Here is a 20,312-nt window from a genome sequence, read left to right as displayed (position 1 = left end):
TATATATATATATATATATATATAAAAGGGGTATATATATATATGTACCCCTTATATATATATATATATATATATATATATATAAAGGGTATATATATATATGTACCCCTTATATATATATATATATATATATATATATATATATATATATATATATATATATAATTATTCAGCATTGAAGCAAAAGAGGCCATTTTTGCTTCAGTGTTACTTAACTCAGTGAAAAAAAATCGTTCAAAGCTCAACAAAAACGCAACTTAAAGCTAAAGATCCATCCTTCCAAATGCTGTAAACCGCATTTGCATACAATTTTTATTTCGCGTTGTGGAGCTTTGCAAAGTTTGTAAAAAATTTTGAGATTTGACGCATTCCCATTTAAATCCGCGTAACTTCGTAAACTATCTGTAAATTGTTTAATGACTCATCAATCTCAAAATTAGATTTCAAGCTTTTTTTAAAATTTCTTTATAATTATTTTTGACAAAGTTACACTTTTTGGAATTACGCCTATTTTTCGGAGTCAGAATAGGTAATCTCTTAATTTTGCTGTTGAGTGTGTGTGTGTGTGTGTGTGTGTGTGTGTGTGTGTATATATATATATATTTATTTATATATTTATATATCTTTTAATACAGATGGCGTGAAAAAAGTTAAACAACTCTTCGAATTGTAGATGGTTTGACTTATTGAAATTTTGGAGTAAAAAAAAGCTTTGTTTGAGAGTTAATAGTAATTTTCCAATTATAATAATTTTTAAAGGAAAAAAAATTTAATTTTTGACTGTAAATTATTTATTACATTTATATAATATTCAATAATATAATTCAATAAAAGTAATTATAAAATAAATAAGGCTTCTTCAATCATGGTTATTAAAAAAAACTGTAATATTTTTCTGTGTTAATAAATTAATACATTGTTGATCAATAGTATTTTCAACGGTAATAAAAGTAGAGATTACGTTTGCCTCAATATGCTTAAATCGTAAATTCTATAAAATTTTGTAGAACGTTTGTTTATTTCACATAACGCAAGGATAATTAAACATGCAGAAATGGAAATTACGCTTTTGTTTAAGGATATACATATATGAGTGGTATCTTAAAAACCAAAAGTACCAAAAATATAAAAACTTCACCGATTGTTCTATTATTACGTTTATCCGTAAAAAATTTGAATACAGTTCTCTTATTATTTTAAAAGTTATTTAATTTTTTGTTCATTTTTAATCTGATTTATAAATAGCTTTTAAACAAGCAAGTAAATCTATATCAATTTTTGCACAAATATTTATTAAAATTTTATTGGTATACATAAAAATTTTGATCTAATTCGTAATGTTTTTTCTTCAACAAATTTGTAAAAATTGAATTTTTTTACAAATTTGATATGAGACATTACATTAAAAATTATGAGACACTACATTAAATCAAAATTTTTATATGTATTAACAACCCCACCCCTCCCCCATATTAGCTTTTTTGATTATGTTTGCTCTTTACGAGTACGCTATTCAGGATGACGACAAGGCGTACCAGCACACATTAGTAGTATTGAGCCATCCCTCTCCCCCTATGACGTTATGTTTGTTTTGACGCCTCACACTACTAACAATAAAATTTTTAGACGACAACGTAATCAAGGATCATTCACGCATGAGCAATACTCCGTTCTCTCCTCCGTTTCCCCCTCTATTTCGTTTCAAGCATACGCCTAAAGCAGAAATTGGTGGTTCCCGCTGTGCTCTGACTGTGCCTAGGAGTTTGTGTTCCGTTAGGCTTCGAACGAATAACACAGTAATTGCTCTATCTTAACTCGAGCTCTAGTGCACAGTCTATTCTGCAGGAATAGAAAACAAGCCTTATAAGTGTCTCGATCAAATTAAAATCATCTAATTTTCGTGGAGGTAAGAACTCGCTTATAATGGCTACGTTTCGTAATGCGCATAAGGTAAATGTCCCAAGTAATAACGTAGTAACCTCATTGTAATAATAAATTAATAAATTAATAATGTACATGTTAAAGAAAGAGTATACAAAATTGATTTTATTACAAAGCTTGAACATTTGGGATTCTAATTGTGTTGTCTTTTTTATTTATGGGCAGACTTTAATTTGTTTATAATATTTTTTGAAAAGTAGCTGAAGTACCATTTAGTTATACATGTCAGTTTGGTTCTGTCCCAATTTGTAACATATGCATGCTTCTATTATTATCTTTGTTTTAACATAAACAAATGTTTTTGCTACACATACAATTAATAATAATTCTAAATAAATATATATATATATATATATATGTACATTTTCATTTGGACTGTAAGAGATCCCTGCATTTGTCTGTTTTTTAATGATTTATTTTATTTTTTATTTTTTATCTTTTTGACATTGAAATGAAATGGAATGAAACGATATTGTACATTATTTTAAATTACATATATACGAGTATATATATATATATATTGTATATGTAATTATAATATTGTATATATAATCGTCTTCAATTGTTTATATATTACTTTTTTTACAGAGACATTATATTTACATACAATATAAACAAATACATGATATTTAACGTTTCTATATATATAATATTGATTTATATAGTGATTTCAGAGTATAGATCGCTTTAATTTCATCTGTACAGGCGGCGTCATTATATATAATGTGTCTTTCTATTTTATATAGTATACATTACGTTTATCATAACATATTACGGGTTACGTATAAACGTAACGTATACTGTATGAAATAGGAAGATACATTTTATAATGACGCCGTCCGTACATATCGCTTTCAACTTGCATGTGTATATGACTCTCAAATTGCGCAAACTTTGCAGCACCATATACAAGCAACAGACATACATATCGCTTATTGAGATCGCGCGCAAACTGTGCTAGCGTTTTGCGTGCATATCGCTTATTGAAATTGCGAACAAAGTGTGCTAGTGTTTTTCTAGCGCTATGACGACGCACTGGGATAGGGTTTTGCTTACGCAATATGAGCCGTATTTGCGCGCGACTTGCTAGATATCTACGCGCAAAATGTTTTCTGGGATTCATCTACTATTTATAAAAAAATAATTTTGACAGTATAAATTGAATTTAGTACGGAAAATGGGACAAGATGCATTTTTCTATACGAGGTTTCTATACGAAATTTTCATCTAAGTTGCTTGTGTTCGCGAATCGAGTTTTAGTTTTTTTTTTTTTTTTTAATCCAGAACTTTAACCGATTTCTATCATCATAGATATAAGGCTTAAATATACACAAGAAAACGTTCATAGTACGATTCTATTCTATTCTCGATATTTTAATGACAATAATATTCTTATAAGTTTTGAACTTAAATTAGCATCGCATAATCAGTAAAGGAGCCGAGTATTTAACAATTTAAATTTTATGGTTCTCTTATCTTTTAGAGGTATCCCTGTTACGCCTTCCCGAGTGTTAACAATTATTCAAGACTATTCCGAAACTTGCTTCTTTACTATTACCGCATAGCTGTCGCTCCTATGTTCTGACTGTGTCGCTGAAATGTCACCGACAGGAATCAGTTTTCTTATAAAACTCTTGTTTCAAGGATACAATCAATGTAATGTCCCTCACTTAAAGAATGTAGAAAGATTTAAATATGTGTATGCAGTGTATCCAGTTCTCTTCATTTGCAAATTTTGTAGCCTTGCACAGCAAGGCTAACAGTACAGCAAGATTATTTATTATCCTTTAGCGTTCTCTCTCTCTCTCTCTCTCCCTCTTCCTCCCCCCCTCCCTCTCTCTCTCAAATATTGTGTATTTTTTGTTTGAAAACGAGATGATCTGTCACTCATATAAAATGTCAAAAGATTTCCCATTCCATGATTATAGTTAGTTCATCAGTTATCGGAGATAAAGAAGAGAATTATGTCGTACAGTTCTATGACAATACTTACGGTTGCTACCAATATTCATAAGAAGATTTGTAATGAGAATTGTATATATCATAGATATTGAAAATATTGTCACAAAACTGTACGACATAGCTCTGTTCTATATCTTTGCTAATTGATGGATCATATATGTGTCGAACATATGAAAAATCTTTTAACATTTTATACGAGTGACAGAAATTTTCTCGCTTTTAAACGAAAAATACAGTTTTTGATTTTATAATGTGATTTGATTAATATTAAACAAACTATTAAACAATCATTATTTTGATAAAAATCAACGTTTTATACCGACATGTCCAACGTTTGTGATTATTGATTATTATTTTCCATCATTGATGTTTAGTTTATGATATTAATTATAATTAACTTAGAGAAAGAGAAAGAGAGGCTAGCTTAGCTAAGTAAGTAACTTATTGACATAATAATTGTATATAATAACTTATTCTGAATCATGGAAATAATTGTTGCAGAACTTATTTCGATTTCATCGAAGATGATACCATAAAAATTAAAGAAGAGTGTGATCTTATTAAATTGCTCTAAATATTGAATGAATTCAATGTCGATATATTATCACTTCAAGTTAGATTAACAGTATATAAATTAATCTTGATTGAGTACTGTTTAAATAACCAAAGGGATGCTTATAAAAATAGACACAAATTGTTAACATTAGCAATTTATTTACGAATTAAAGGAAATAATAGTAGACTTCGTTAGGGAAACATTTTAGAATTAATAGCTAAAAAGGTGGTAAGACTTGAGGTAAGATATCCATACATATTTATAAATATATTTATATTTATACATTATCTTTTTATCTATTTATCCCAAGCTGAAAAATTTTTCAAATTAATAAATGTCTCATTTTATATGAATTGTTAAATAAAACAATATTAATTGTAAATATATTCATTACCTTCTTCCGATTTCTACTGGAGAAGTTATTTCATAATCAAGCCTGGGAAAAACTCGCAGAATAACTTTAAAATCTTAAAATCTTACAAACTTAAGATTTAAACTTCAACTTTATCTTTAAACTTGCAGAATAACTTTAAAATCTTAAAATTTTAAAAAATTAAGATTTAAACTTAAACTTTATCTTTAAAATCTTTTAATTAATACCTTCAATGTTATTGTATATGATAAAATAAATGTATAAGAGACATTACTCTAAATAACTTTTATAATATTGTTTATTTTTTTCTCTTTGACAGAGTTTGTGAATGTTTTGGAATATATATATATATATATATATATATATATATATATAAATTATAACACATATAGTTTCAGTCATGCAATATTGTATATTATTATCTACATTATAATCATTTTTAATAGTTCACCACTTTTCACAGTGGCATACATACAATAAGCAAACACATGTATACGTTTTTACATAATATTAAATTTTATATAACAATTAAGAATATATTCTATTATAAACGGATTTATTATATGGATAGAAAGGAAATTCCGTCAAGAAAAAAGCATTTTTTTATAAAATAAAACAAAAAAATTATACAATATACCTCATTAAAATTAGGTAAAAACATATATGTATATATAAATTTTACCGTTTTATTAATTCTTTTTACGATACATAAATTTACTTTTCTTTATATAAAACTTATATAAAACTTATAATAAAATAAACAAAAAATATGCATGAGTTCTCTTCTCTTATATAAATATATATATATATATATACACTACTCAAAAGTATATATATATATATATATATATATATATATACGAGGTGTGTTCAAAAAGTATCGCGAATTTTGTGTTTTTTCAAAAATTATTTATTTATTCATGAATATCTATTTTGTCCCCTTCAAAGTAATCCCCATGAGATATTATACACTTGTGCCAACGGTTTTTCCAATCTTCGAAGCACTTCAAAAAATCATTTTTTGTTATCTTGTTCAGCTCCTCCTTCGATGCCGTCTTTATCTCGTCAAGCGTAGCGTAACGTCGTCCTTTCATGGGCCTCTTCAGTTTAGGGAACAAGAAAAAGTCACAGGGGGCCAGATCTGGGGAATACGGTGGCTGCGGCATCATTAGTGTGTTGTTTTTGGCCAAAAAGTCGCGCACAAGCAACGATGTGTGAGCAGGGGCGTTTGGTACGAATTTCGCGGCGACCCGTCTCATGCCCAAATCATTGATAAAAATCGAATGGCACGAGCCAATCGATATGTTTAGATCCTCAGCAACTTCTCTAACGGTGATTCGACGATTGGCCAATACCATTTTCTCCACTTCATTAATTTTTTCGTCTGTTGTTGAAGTGCTCGGGCGTCCGGCACGCTCTTCGTCGTTCACATCTTCTCGGCCTTCTGAGAACATTTTGTACCACCGATAAACGTTGCTTCGGTCCAAGGTAGCTTCTCCGTATGCCACAGTCAACATTCGGAATGCATCCGCGCACTTAATTTCGTTTTTCACACAAAATTTGATACAGGTTCTTTGATCCATTTTTTTGAATAGGTAAAAATCGAAGACGATCCAAAACACGTGCAAGCAAAGCAGCTGTCAACAATTAAGTGAACATTCAAAATGGCCGAGCTTGTCGGCATAAGTGAGAGACATGAGTATCAACATAACGCCACAAAAAGATCGAAATTCGAATATACGTAACCCGCGAAAATTCAAAATTCGCGATACTTTTTGAACACACCTCGTATATATATATATACTTATACATACATGTAACTTGTCTTATTAAAATTACAATCCCAGACAGCACAAATGTTTAAAAGATGTTCAAAAACTACATATTTTAGATGTTTTTAAGACATTTGTACTGTTAGGGATGGGGATCTGTTTTTTTATGCAAAGTTATATGTATATATTTTTCTACAAACCATATTTTTTTATATTGTGGCAAAAAATGTAAAATAAAAATAATAATTTTAAAAAAATATAAACAATATGCATAAAAAATATATTTATTTCTAAACGCTTTGACTTTTCAAATAAAGTTGAAAATATATAGATTAGGACACTTCCAAATATATTACGACACAAATGTAGAAAAATATATTTCGAAAATATAATGTTTTTATCGATACAAGTTACTTACCAGAAAAGTAAATGAGGGCTGCAGTAAAATATTTTTCACTTCAAAACGACTTTGTTATTAATTTAACTTAATTTAATTTACTTCACAACGTTCAACACGATCGACAGTCATAGATCACATTCTTTCTGCATTGCGCGTTCGGGAATCTCAAACGGGAATCCCGAATTGGGATATGTCCGTTTGGGCACAACGATTGGTATCCAATTGCATGTGATTTGCTAGTGCATCGGACAATAAACGAGCTTAACCAATTTGCGGGAAAAACTCACGCAAACCGCGTACATAGTTTACATGCATAAGACGCGCAACCTTTGCGCGCAAAAAATGTTATCTGGATGCAAGCAACTTACGAGCAAATATAATTGTTCGATACACCAGCAAATTACATGCAAATGGTATCCATTTCAGCAATAGGAACAGTCATATATTCACCTCCTGTCAGTAATAGGGAACGTTCATATGTTTGTTACCTGTCAGTAATAGAGACATGCATATGTTACAAATTGGGACAGAACCAAACTGACATGTCACTAAATGGTACTTCAGCTACTTTTCAAAAAATATTATAAACAAATTAAAATCTGCCCATAAATAAAAAAAAACAACACAATTAGAATCCCAAATGTTCAAGCTTCCTAACAAAATCAATTTTGTATATTTTCTTTAACATGCACATTATTAATTTATTAATTTATTATTACGATGAGGTTACTATGTTTTAACATTCCTTACAGCTTTTAATTTTATTCGAAATGTATTGTAATCAAATATAAATAAAATTTTGAGTTTGAATACATGTTTAGAATAAATATTGGATCCATATTAGCTGATTTATTAAGGAAAATGAATGCGATTGTCATAAATTGGGACACTGTTAATGATTGGGACATTTATCTTATGCGTCCAAGATAGCGAGGCGTCCGCAATACCGCATATGCGCGCAGTGCCTATGCTACAATACTACGTTTTTACGTTGTAAATTACTGATTTATAAGAAATATTAATGATTATTTTGCTATAGATTACAGAAAAATGGTGAATCGTTTAGATATAGTAATTTTTGGTGCCACTGGATATACGGGAAAGTTGTTAGTAAAAAATGCGATTCATATGTGCAAGGATCAGAACCTGAAGTTCGGTATTGCTGGTCGTAGAAAAGGAGCTTTAGAAGCAGTAATTCAAGAATTTGCCTCAGATAATGGTACATTAAAATTTAGAGTTTATTATTACAAAATTTATTATTGAATACTCATACAATGCATATGTATCTTATTAGAAATCATACCTATTATTCTGGCTGATGTAAACGATGAAGAGTCTCTTCATAAAATGACAAAGCAAACAAAAATACTCATTAACTGTTGCGGTCCATACAGATTTTATGGAGAACCAGTTGTCAAAGCTTGCATTGCTACATGTACCCATTACATTGATGTCACTGCTGAGCAACAGGTAGTTCAATCTATACGTTTGCAATAATTCAACGACTGTTAATTGATATTTTATTTATAAATCAATAAATAAGACCAGTGAGACAAGCAAAAATATTTTTAGGTATTTGTGTAAAACATAAATTTATTAATATATTCGGCACAGTCGTTTTAACTCTACGGAGTCTTCTTCAGTTTGTGTTTAATATTCTTACATTAAGGAGGGAAATACATTTAGAAGGTTAAAAAAAGAAGCAATTTTTAAGAATTTTTTAAATTAAAATTATTTAATTAATTGTTTCAAAATTTGGTATACTTGTTCCTCTAACTTTTTAGTACATAAATAAATTTTTTTATTAGAAAATAAAAAAAGGATATAGAAATAGCGCTGCAAACAACAGAAGTAGCGATGTGAGTTGTCAATCACATTTTCTAACAAAAAAAATTATTTATGTACAAAAAAGTTAAAGGAACAAGTATACCAAATTCTGCAACAATTGATTAAATAGTTTTAATTTAAAAAATTCTTGAAAATTGACTCTTTTCTAGCTTTCTAAATGTATTCTCCCCCTCTCCCTTAATAACAATAAATGCGCAAAATGCAAACAATTTTTTGAAGACTGCATAAAATTTGAGTATAAATAATTCAGCAGTTAAAGTATATAGTCTACAATTTCCTAAGAAATGATAAAGCAATTAAGGAAATTGTCGATTATGGACTTTAATTGCTAAATTATTTACTCGAACTTTATGCCGTGTTAAAAAAGTTGTTTCCGTTTCGCATCATTAATGTAAGTGTTATACACACACTGAAGACGATTCCGTAGAGTCAAAACGTTTTTATCAAATATATTAATAAATTTATGTTTTATACAAACACCTAAAAATTTCTTTGCTTGTCTCACTGGCTTTACTTATTAATTTATAAATTGTATATTATAACACTTATTGTTTGATATTTTATTTATTTCTAATATTTTCAATGTTATACAGTTTATGGAGCACATGCAAATAAAATATAATACAGCAGCGAAAGAAGCTGGCGTGTATATAGTGTGCGCTTGTGGTTTTGACTGTATTCCTACTGATTTGGGAATCATTTTCACTCAACAGCAATTTGAAGAAGTTAATTCTGTTGAAGTGTATATGAAAATATGGTTTACTAGATGTATTCTGCCCTTTATTAGACCGAAAGGTTCATATATATCTTATGGAACTTGGGACTCGGCGGTACACATGCTGGGTCATAGAAACGAATTACAGGAATTACACAGAAAATTATATTCGAATGCCAACTTGCCTGAACTTACACCAAAATTAAAATCAAGGTATATTTCTAAATGTTATGTATACACAATACACGTATGTAAATCACATTATTTTTGACAAAGTTATATTCTTTTGAATTTTGCCTATTTTTGGAAATCAGAATAAATAAATCTTTAATTTTGCTGCCGAGTGTAGTTACATGATAAATAGCATTAATAAATTCATTAATTACAGAGGTATACATCGGAGCGATGTTTCTGAAGGATGGTCCATGTCGGTTCCATCGGCCGATCGCGCAGTAGCTTGTCGAACACAGTACTTTTTACATACCAAATATAACGACAGACCCGCACAAATTCAATTTTATGCCACATTTAAGTGAGTATAGTGTCAACAGAAATTTCATAAATATTAAAAAATAATTTCTACTAATGTATGCATTTATTATTAGGTATTTCTATGAATTTCTGATGATAGCCATTGCCGGTATATTCTTATTAATCCTGTCTCGTCTATCATGCTGTCGTAAGTTGCTTCTAAAAGTATGTATCAAAATATTTACAATTGTCAAAATTACATGTATTTTGATAATACAAAATAAATAAACATTGATATTTGCAGCATCCTGCTCTATTTACGGCCGGTTTTATAAGTCGCAAAAATTCGAATTTGGATGAGAACCAAAAAACAGTCCGTTTTGATACGACAATTGTAGCTCACGGATGGACTGAAAAGTTGGCTGAATCTAATGACCAGCACACGAATCCACCTAATAAAAAAGTAATTGCCAAAGTTTCTGGCGAATCCCCATATGAAATGACCAGTGTTGTAGCGATTTTATCAGCTGCAACAATTCTAAACGAAATTGACAAGATACCTGATAAGTAAGTAAATTAATATAATTACATGTTAAACATAGATTTAATTTTATTTGTTTAAATATTATTGTATTTTTACAGCGGAGGAGTACTTACTCCCGGTGCTGCGTTTGGTAGAACATCGTTGATTGAACAAATGGATAAACATAATATTAAATTTGAAATAATATCTGCCGATGTGTACAATCATAAAGAAATAGTATAGAAGATTCTCTATACAATTTCTGATAATATTTTCTTTCTGACAATTTATTATGTTCGAGTTTGATATTAACATTTTTATAATTTTGACTAAACTATATACGTTCCGTAAATATATTTTAAGTATTAATGCACAAGTATTAATCACAATATTTCAAAAGAATGTATGAAAAATGTATAAATTATCATTATAACAAAAATGTATAAATGTTTAATAAAAGTATAAAGGTTTATTAAATGTTATTAATTATTACATATCAAAAAATAAATGTTTTAAGATATACAGGGTGTTTCCTAAAAAGTGGGCTCTACTTCAGCAGCATTGAACACTAAACAAAAAAGTTTATATAACGTTTATACATGTCCTATCTGACTTAATTTCAGAGTACAGTCATTTTTATGTTTCAGTAATGTGCAGTTGGCCAGCGGAATAGGTGGTATCTCTATTTATTTTCTATAAAAAAAATTAGCGCCCTTTATATTAAAAACCTGTATATAAAAGTATACAAAATACTTGTTAAATTGTAGTATATCATTATTTGAGGAGTTGTTTTGTACATGTAATGTAGTTTAATATGCAATACTAACAAGGAAACGGTCCGTGGTGTCCCTTTCCGATTTTGACGAGTCTTTAATATGTTGTAGTACAAATAAAAATAAGAAACGCGTATTTTTTTTTACACGCCTATACGCACTTAGAGGGTAAAACATCCCTTTGAAGAAAATCGATTTTTTTTTTAAGCATGTATCATCAAAACTATAGAAGATAGAAAAAAATGTTCTAATTGAAAATTGAATAGCTTGAATAGTATTTTTATAACAGTAATAAAGAAAAATTAAAAAAAAAATTTTTTATACTTTTTCCCACTTACCTTTTTTTAAAAAATTTTTATTTCTTTTTATAAGTAAAACAAAGCTTATTTTATTACGAATTTAATGGTATATGATACAGTTATGTTGCGACATTTTCATTTTCCAAAAATAATTAAAAACCACTCCATAACGCATGGTACGCCTACCAATCTGTGCGCTCGATATTACTTCACAATAAAACGGATATGTCTTATATGCCGTTGACTATGCGAAAAAACATTGAAGACAAATCAATACAGTACAATTAATGTTGAAATAAGAGTTTTATAATAATAATAATAATAGTAATAATAAAATAATAGTGACTTTTTTAAACTGCTAAAATTAATCAAATTTTATTGATAATATGTCACAATATATATGGAATACTTTGGACAATGAAAAACAAAATACGAATAAAGAAATTATTATTCATAACTTGTTTTGAATTGCAAACCATAGAAGTCATTCGTGTCAAGTATCCGCATAGATTAATGACTTGGTGATGCATTGTTTTCTCTACGTACATTGTTTGCGCAAAACGATTCTTTTGCCAATCGTCGATGACGATTGTATAGATTAAATGTACAGTATATCGCTCGTTGTGATTACTCTACTCACGAGGTATAGAATTTATTCTTATTTTCGCAGAAGGTCATGTCCATCGTAAAAAAGTAACAAAATACATTGCTCTATCTGCTCTACCGATATATCGATATCACGATACTCGATACTCTATTCCTCGATTCAAAATTGCATGAAGAACAATATTTGCGACTTCCGAGGATGAAGGAATGGAATATTTACATAAATAATGTTTTTTATTCTTCAAGATTAATCGTCTTGTTAAGTTATGGTTACAAATAAAAGAAAAATAACAAAGTCAAGTTACAGGTTGCGTTCCAAGTTACACATGAAGCGCATAGACTGTTAACTAATGCGCGCATTAAAAGCGTTAGGGATTCACCTACATTGAACTAACTGTCCTGAATTTATAGCATCCCTGTTAGCGCATTGACTGCATCAATTTTGACTTGAAGCAGTTCATGCGTTATGACAATTAACGACGTTATTTTTCCACGATAGCTAACGGAACATTTTTATATTGTGTTTTTGTATCTTTACGATGAAAGAGCAAACACGAATAATTAACGCAAACGGCGTATCTAATCTGTAATTTTTTCAGTTTCAGTTTCAGAAAGAATAAAAATAAATAAAAATTTTTTATCCTTAAATAACGTAAACGTAAATGCAATTAAAACAAAAAGTGTTTTATAAAATTACATAAAACAAAAAGTTTATACTTATCAGTTTTTAAACAGAATTTTTTGGTTTTACATATCGCTTTTTTCGACGAGATCTTGCTCACTTGTATACGTCAGCCTCTGAACACATTTTTAATCATTTCTTTTCTTTTTTATTTTTTATGCTTCTATTTTATATTTTACAGAATATATGTAATTAATATAACAAAATAAAAATTATAAAAATAAGAACAAATTGCGCTTTTTCTCGATAATACTTTTTGATATCAACAATTGTTTGAAAGAATCTTGACCCGATTTTCGAAACGCGAGTCATTTACCGATGGGATGGATGCAGGAGGAAATGTGCCGTAGGCGTATGTGTGCGTGTGTGTGAGTATATATGTGAGTACATGTGAGTATATGTGTAGTTATTACACGGGCATGAACCTTACGATTCGACAATTTCGCACTATTTTTTTGTGCTTTTTTTTATTTTTTTTACAGAATATATATAATTAATATATAGAATATATCTAATTAATATAACAGAACAAATATATGCTTTATTTCGCACAATTAAGAGCATGCGCTATTTAAAAGTCTGATTACGCGTATACCGTTGCGATTACGAAAATTATGCATAGGAGCTTTATTGTAGACAATTTCAAGAATTTTATTTTTTATTTGACACTTTTTTTTAGGAAATCAATATTTTCCTATATATATATGTAAAAAAAACCTAGTTTTTACCTTAATTGTTTACCTAGAAGATGACCTTATCGGTGATTTTTATTTTTATATTTATAATTAGCGCACCAAATTACAGTAGTATTCCAATTTGCAATCAAATTGGAAGATTTATCTTTTTGAAATTTTATCCAAAAATTTTTTTTATTGTACGTAAAATATAATATTTTTAATAATTTAAGCATAAAATGTAAAATTTCTAAAAGAATACATGTTTACATAAAAAACAATATTTCTTTTTTATTTTATATAAACCTAAATTATAAATAAAGCAAAAACTCATTTGATAATTTATATTATATTTGTTTTGTTATTTAGAATAATGCAATTTTAAAAAATTACGACATTCTAATTTTATATAAATAATAATTTTTAAAATTAACTTTTATTTTAACTTAAGTTAATTTAATCTTAACGTAATTTTAACTAAGATAATTTTTTATTCACATAACTTTAACGTATTTTACGTTTGCAGTTTGTGGTATTCATGCTGGAACGTATTTTTTTTTTTTTTTTTTTGGTTGAGCTTTAAAAGATAAGGCAGGTATCACCAGTTATGTTCGGGGGCGTGTAATACAACGCCCCTAAAAACAATTTGTTTAATGTGAGAAATGAAGGAATTTTGAGAAAGTACGTAGTTATGCGATTAATAAGCGATAAATTTAGAAGGTAAAGTGATGTTCATTTTAATGAAAAAGAATTTTGACATGCGTGATTGAGCGTACATTTGGCATGGGATTCAATTTTGGAGTTGGTCACTCTATACGGTAGGGGACAATATGTTGAATCATTGTATGATTGCAAAAGTTGATATTTTATTGTTGTTACGCCGTGTGACTATTTTCTCTGTTACCTCGGCAGACGGAAAAAATTTTTAGTATTTTTAATAGTTAAGGGGAGATATACACCTAGCATGGTCGAAAAAATCGATTTTTTTTGCATTTTCTTGATGCATGAGGTCTCAAGAATATCTGATTAAAATTGCAAGTCAATATCTCGATAAATAATGAAGTTACAGCCGAGAGAGTGAACCGTCTCGGAAAGCGCGCCGTACCGCCTGTTTTGCGGCCGAGCTGAGAGGCAGGTACACGGGATTAGTAAATGCGAAACCGTATGGTGAGATTGAGATTATAAAAAAAGAATGCGTGGGACACGTTCAAAAGCGAATGGGAACCCGTCTTCGCGAATGCAAAAAAAAAATTCTGGAATCGACGGCAAAAACAAATTGACGGCAAAGTTTATAGACAAACTGAGCATTTACTATGGCTTAGCCATTCAAAGAAACAGTAACTCCAAGGATGACATGAAAAAAACGATATGGGTAACATTCTACCATTACGGCTCAACAGACAGCAAGCCTGAACATCATTTTTGTCCCGAAGGCCCCGAATCATGGTGCAAGTGGCAACAAGCGAAAGCTAAAGGAGGACTAAGGAATTTCCGTCACGATTATTCAGCATTGCCAAAAACGGTGTTAGATGCTATCAAACCAATTTACGAAGACCTCAGCAATGACAAATTGTTGGAACGTTGTGTTGGCGGATACACACAAAACAGCAATGAGAGCTTCAACCAACTTATTTGGAAAATAGCTCCAAAATCGATGCACAGCGGGGCCAAAATCGTTAACATTGCTGCATTTCTTGCAACATGCACGTTCAACAATGGTGTCACGTCATTGTTAGAAATCATAAACGTGTTAGGAATATCGGTCGGATCGGGCGCGCACTTGTACGCTGCGCAAGAAAACGAAACTCGCATAGCGAAAGCCGAACTGCAAGCGCCAGAACAGACTAAAGAAGGTCGAATACGGCGCCGACAACAAAATTTAGAAAATATGAACATTCCGTCAACCGTAGAAGACTTACACTATGGGCCTAGTATCGATGATTTCATGTAAGTTGACAAATTTAATGATTTATTCATTCACAAATTTTCAAATGCGTTTTTCTCAAAACCACGTTTTTCAAATCGGTACCCAAAATTTCTCGAAAACCAATGAACCGATTGCTTTGAATTTTTTTGTGGTTATTCTATACATCATTATCTAGTACTTGTCATAGGATTTTTTTTTTGTTGCTTAGTTTTTGTTTTATAGGTAAAATAATAACTAATTTTTGGTCGAAAAATCGCTATGTTATGTTCAAACGTCCGCCATTTTGTCATAAATCAATATTTTCAAAATCGGCTATGACAAGTACTAGATTATAGTATCTAATTTAATAATCTTTTTGGTTTTTTGTTTCAGATGATTTTTGAGGAAATGCTAGTGGGTACCGTTTTTCCGGATTTTTTTACGGCGCTGTAAAGATTATACTACAACTTCGTCAATTTTTGATGTTTTTAAATAAAAAAAATTGGACATATTCCTGAATGTGTATACTTTTAGATAGAAAAACTCCCAATCCAAAATTTCAAATAGTTTTCCTTAAAAAAATTCACAAAAATGACCTTTTTTTCCGGCTGCTAGGTGTGTATCTCCCCTTAAGTTATTAAAATTATTTTAATCTGGACCACATAGTGCGGCAACAGTATGCATAAACAAAATGTTTACAATTCAAGAGTTATCATTTTAGTACTTCTTCTATTTTTTATTGGCTCTGGGATTTTCCGGTATTTGCAATGTTGGTATGTAATGTGCGGTAGCGGCAAGTACCCTTAAAAGATTTGTGATTTGAAAGTTATAATTGTCTTATTTTTATTATTTTTTTTATTGCCTTGTAAAGATAGAGGAAATTTCAGTACAAGAAATCTTCCGGTGCTCAAGGAGGCCGCGCGTCAAGGGGACGGCGAGCGCGATGCTTCCTGGTGGTCGCGGAAGCTGCGCGACGCAGGGATCGCAGGTGCTAGGGCCGTATTGTGATTTATTCCGATTTCGCGCCTTATTCTATTCGCACAATGTTTATTAGAAGTTTAGTTATGGCGGTTTATGATTGAGTTTAGTATACTGAATAACTGTGTGATCGTGAAATTAAAGTTTGAGTATTATTTCAGCATGGTTTCGAATCTATTTGATTGGTCGAAAGGCGTTTCTGAATTTAGTTTAATTGCTTCTACCGAATAATTTTAAGACGGATAGTGTGAGAAAAAAAAATTTTTGTCCGCCAGACGTAACAACGTAACTAAATTAATTTTATGTGCCGTTAACTTTAACTTAATTTAGTTAAAAAAATTTATTAACTTATCCAATCTTGATTTTTAGAAAATCTTTTTTACTTCCGGGGTTTTATTTTCCAAGATGGTCCAAACGTCTGAGTTTCCGTCCAAATAGATGCACAGTCTACTAATAGGCGACTTAATCAACCGCTTTGGAACGTGAATTTGAATTAATCCCTCGGTTTCAGCATTCTCGATTTTGACCTGTCTCTTTCCTTTCTTATTGTCTCATTCCCTATTTACCTTCTACCTTACTCGCGTCTTATAAACTTTCCAACCTTCCTATACTTCCTATACATTTGTGTAGTACGATTCATCAATCGATTATTAAAAAAATTAATCTGTTTAATAATTTTACTTTTTAGTCATTTATAGCAAAGTAAATTATTATTGAAAACGATATAAATGGTAGTAATTTTTTTATTTACATGTTGGTTTATAAATTATTAATTCTTTACAGTCATGCTAAGTTGAAATCATGTATTTTACCTCAAAAAATATACGTAATGTTTAACACTACAAAACGCGTGATATCAGTACAAAATTACTTTTTCAAAAAAAAAGGTAAAAAGAGACACCAAGTGTGCGCATTCTTTCTTCTGTTTTAATTCTTTTCATTGTTTTTCTTTATGTAGTAGCGCCAAATTTTTACGTATTAAAAATTTTGTGGCTTTTTTGAAAAAATAATTTTGTACTGTATTAAATACGGCTAAGTTTAGATAATTGTATTAAATAAACGTAGTTAAAATACTTATGATTATTATATTGTATTATTTAAGATTAGTTTTTCGATTATGATTTTTTCCAAATTTTGAATTTTCAAGAATAATCTTTGGAAATGTAATTTTTTCAACGTAAGTTTTAATGTCCATTAAATGTACATATACTTGTTTGAATAATATAATAATTACCTTTTTGTTTGATTAGAATTGTTTTTATAATTGTAGAATTGTTTTTATAATGTAAAAAAAGCTAAATACAAGATAATATTTATAAAAGTTATATCGTATTAAATTCAATTTCCTCTGAAAACTTTTAAAAGAAAAATCCGAACTCGATCAAAGAATCGATGATCGTACATACAACTCGTAGAAATAGGCACCTACAGCATTCCAAAGAGCAACATTCCAAAGACATCAAAAGTACATTCAACTCGGGACCCGTATTCTTTTAGTAGTCCACGAAAACGTTTCCTGCCTTACTCAAATTCTACGTATGTTTTGAAATATTTATTTCTCAAGGCTGGACGTAACACAATACAAAGTATTTACAATAGTACCATCTTTGTATTTTCATTGAAAAATTTTTCTATTCCAACCCAAGTAGTATCTTTATTTTTTTTACAAAATCCATGTAATACTATCTTTAATTTTTATTATATGAAAACTAAATGGAACTATCTTTATATTGTTAAAAAATCTTATTCCTACTCAAGTGATATTTACTTGAAATCAAATAATATTTTAAAATTATGTATAAGTTATTTGTCAGAAGTAATATAGTATAGTTATTTCAAAGAGTACAATATGTTCTTTTTATAATTGGCGCAATTAAAGATTGTATAAGATTTTTAAAAAAATGCATATCATTTAAGTCAAATTAAATTACATAATTTGAAGATATTATTTATTTTTAAATATGTAAACACCATTTGGGTTGGAATGACATTTTTCAATGAGAGTGCAAAGATAAGATCACTCAAGCGATTAAAAAATTATATATATCTGCATTATAAATTTAATTACTCACACATACACACACGCATTTTATTATTATCCACTTTTTATCTTTATATTGTTATATTTGTCATTCTGTCAATAATTATTTTATTATGTTATAGTTCAGAGATTATAAAAATATTATAATTGTAGCATAACATTGTGATTGCACGAAGTTGGCGGATTATTAATATCAAGCGTGCTTCATGGTCCGCATTTCATTCGATTGTTTTTATATATACGAGCGCGTCTTGCTATGACAACGGTCCTCAGTCTCGTTCGAAATGTTTCAAAATAAACACCCGAATAAATGTTTCTTCCACCAATTAATTAAACTAGTATCTTTTTCCTGTCTATTCGATCTTTCTATTTACTTCATAATAAACAAATACTAATTCTTTTAATTATAAATAAAGAGATTATGTGTTTATATTACTTAAATAAATTTAATCGTTATAAAAATGATTATACAAAAGAATACTTATATTCATTCGTGTTAAAACAAACACAAATTTTTATCTATAGTCGATAATGTCATAGCACTTGAATTACCTTCCGCTGGACCAACTTGGCAGCCACAACAACTTATCTATAGCTGGTTGTTTTTGAAAATATCTCGTCGGTGACCCTATGTATAATGATTATATGAAATTTGTATAATCATTATATATAAGCTGATTATTAATGAATGTCCCTACTTTTTACCATAGGAGAACGCATTTGTAATTTCTAATATAATAATATATATGTTAGAAATACGTAGGGGAAAGTAGGGTTATTGTACGCACTGGGTAATTGTACGCTTCGTGGTTTGGCACCTTCCCGATGAATAGAAATTATATCACGACGATATTTGTAGGCTGAAGGCATTTTTGAAACATATAACCATACGTTATATCATTTAAAAACGTAGTTAATTGAAAAAATAAGAAAAAGTAAAATCATGATTTTTCTTGCGATTTTGGCGTTCAGAAAATAAGGCAATAAGTCCGTATTTTTAGTTTATTCATTTAATTTTGTTATACCTAACAAAAGTACGTTTTTTCCTGCGTTCTTTGAGCTATTGTTTATTAAATTTAATTAAATAGTCATCAAGTAATTGTTTTTTTATGAAATCAAGTCCGCCGTCGACAATTTTACGCATCCATCTTGAAAGGCGTGAGACCACGTGAGATTAACTATAGTGCCACTAGTACAGTGTAGTGCAGTGTAGTGTAGTTAAAAGAATGGGCTATAACCTCATTTTTCCTCCGCGTCCATTTATCCAACCGCACGTACAATTACCCAAGGCCCGAGAAATTTTTTCGTTTAACCACTTTGCTTCTTTTTGCTAAATATAGCATTATCAAATAAAAAATTGTTCAATATGATAATACATAATGATAAAAAAATATTTAAAGTTTCTATTTCTGTACTCGTATCGATTTTAACTTTAAAAATCACTTTACTTACGATAAATTTCCCTTAGGTGCGTGCAATTTACCTACTTTCCCCTATTCGTTGGTAAATCGTGCTCCTATGGTAAAAAGTAGAAACATTCATTAACAATCACCCTGTATATAATTGTAAATAAGGTATCTGATAATTATGTTTATGTATGTATACAGTTTAATTATTTCTTTTTCTGTAATTTAATTTGTGTAGGGGAAAGTAGGTAATTGCACGCACCTAAAGAAAATTTATCGCAGTGAAGTGATTTTTGAAGTTGAAATCAATACAAGTACAGAAATAGAAACTTTAAACATTTTTTTATCATTATGTATTGTCATATTGAACAATTTTTTATTTGGTA

The 20,312-nt window shown here is 29.4% G+C and overlaps 1 protein-coding gene across 1 annotated transcript; it reads left to right on the top strand.

The window, feature by feature from the left end:
* The first annotated feature begins 1,711 nt into the window (after positions 1-1,711).
* Positions 1,712-11,038, top strand: LOC105195503 (saccharopine dehydrogenase-like oxidoreductase). The gene is made up of 8 exons (XM_026135958.2): positions 1,712-1,906; positions 8,044-8,223; positions 8,299-8,474; positions 9,446-9,780; positions 9,956-10,099; positions 10,173-10,263; positions 10,343-10,605; positions 10,681-11,038. The coding sequence occupies exons 2-8, from the start codon at positions 8,055-8,057 to the stop codon at positions 10,802-10,804; spliced, it is 1,302 nt and encodes a 433-aa protein (XP_025991743.1). The 5' UTR covers positions 1,712-1,906; positions 8,044-8,054; the 3' UTR covers positions 10,805-11,038.
* The last annotated feature ends 9,274 nt before the right edge of the window (positions 11,039-20,312 follow it).

Source organism: Solenopsis invicta, chromosome 8 (genome assembly GCF_016802725.1).
Source record: "Solenopsis invicta isolate M01_SB chromosome 8, UNIL_Sinv_3.0, whole genome shotgun sequence".
NCBI lineage: Eukaryota > Metazoa > Arthropoda > Insecta > Hymenoptera > Formicidae > Solenopsis > Solenopsis invicta.
The sequence above is the reverse complement of the archived record's forward strand: the minus strand, read 5'-3'. Positions and strand labels throughout refer to the sequence as shown.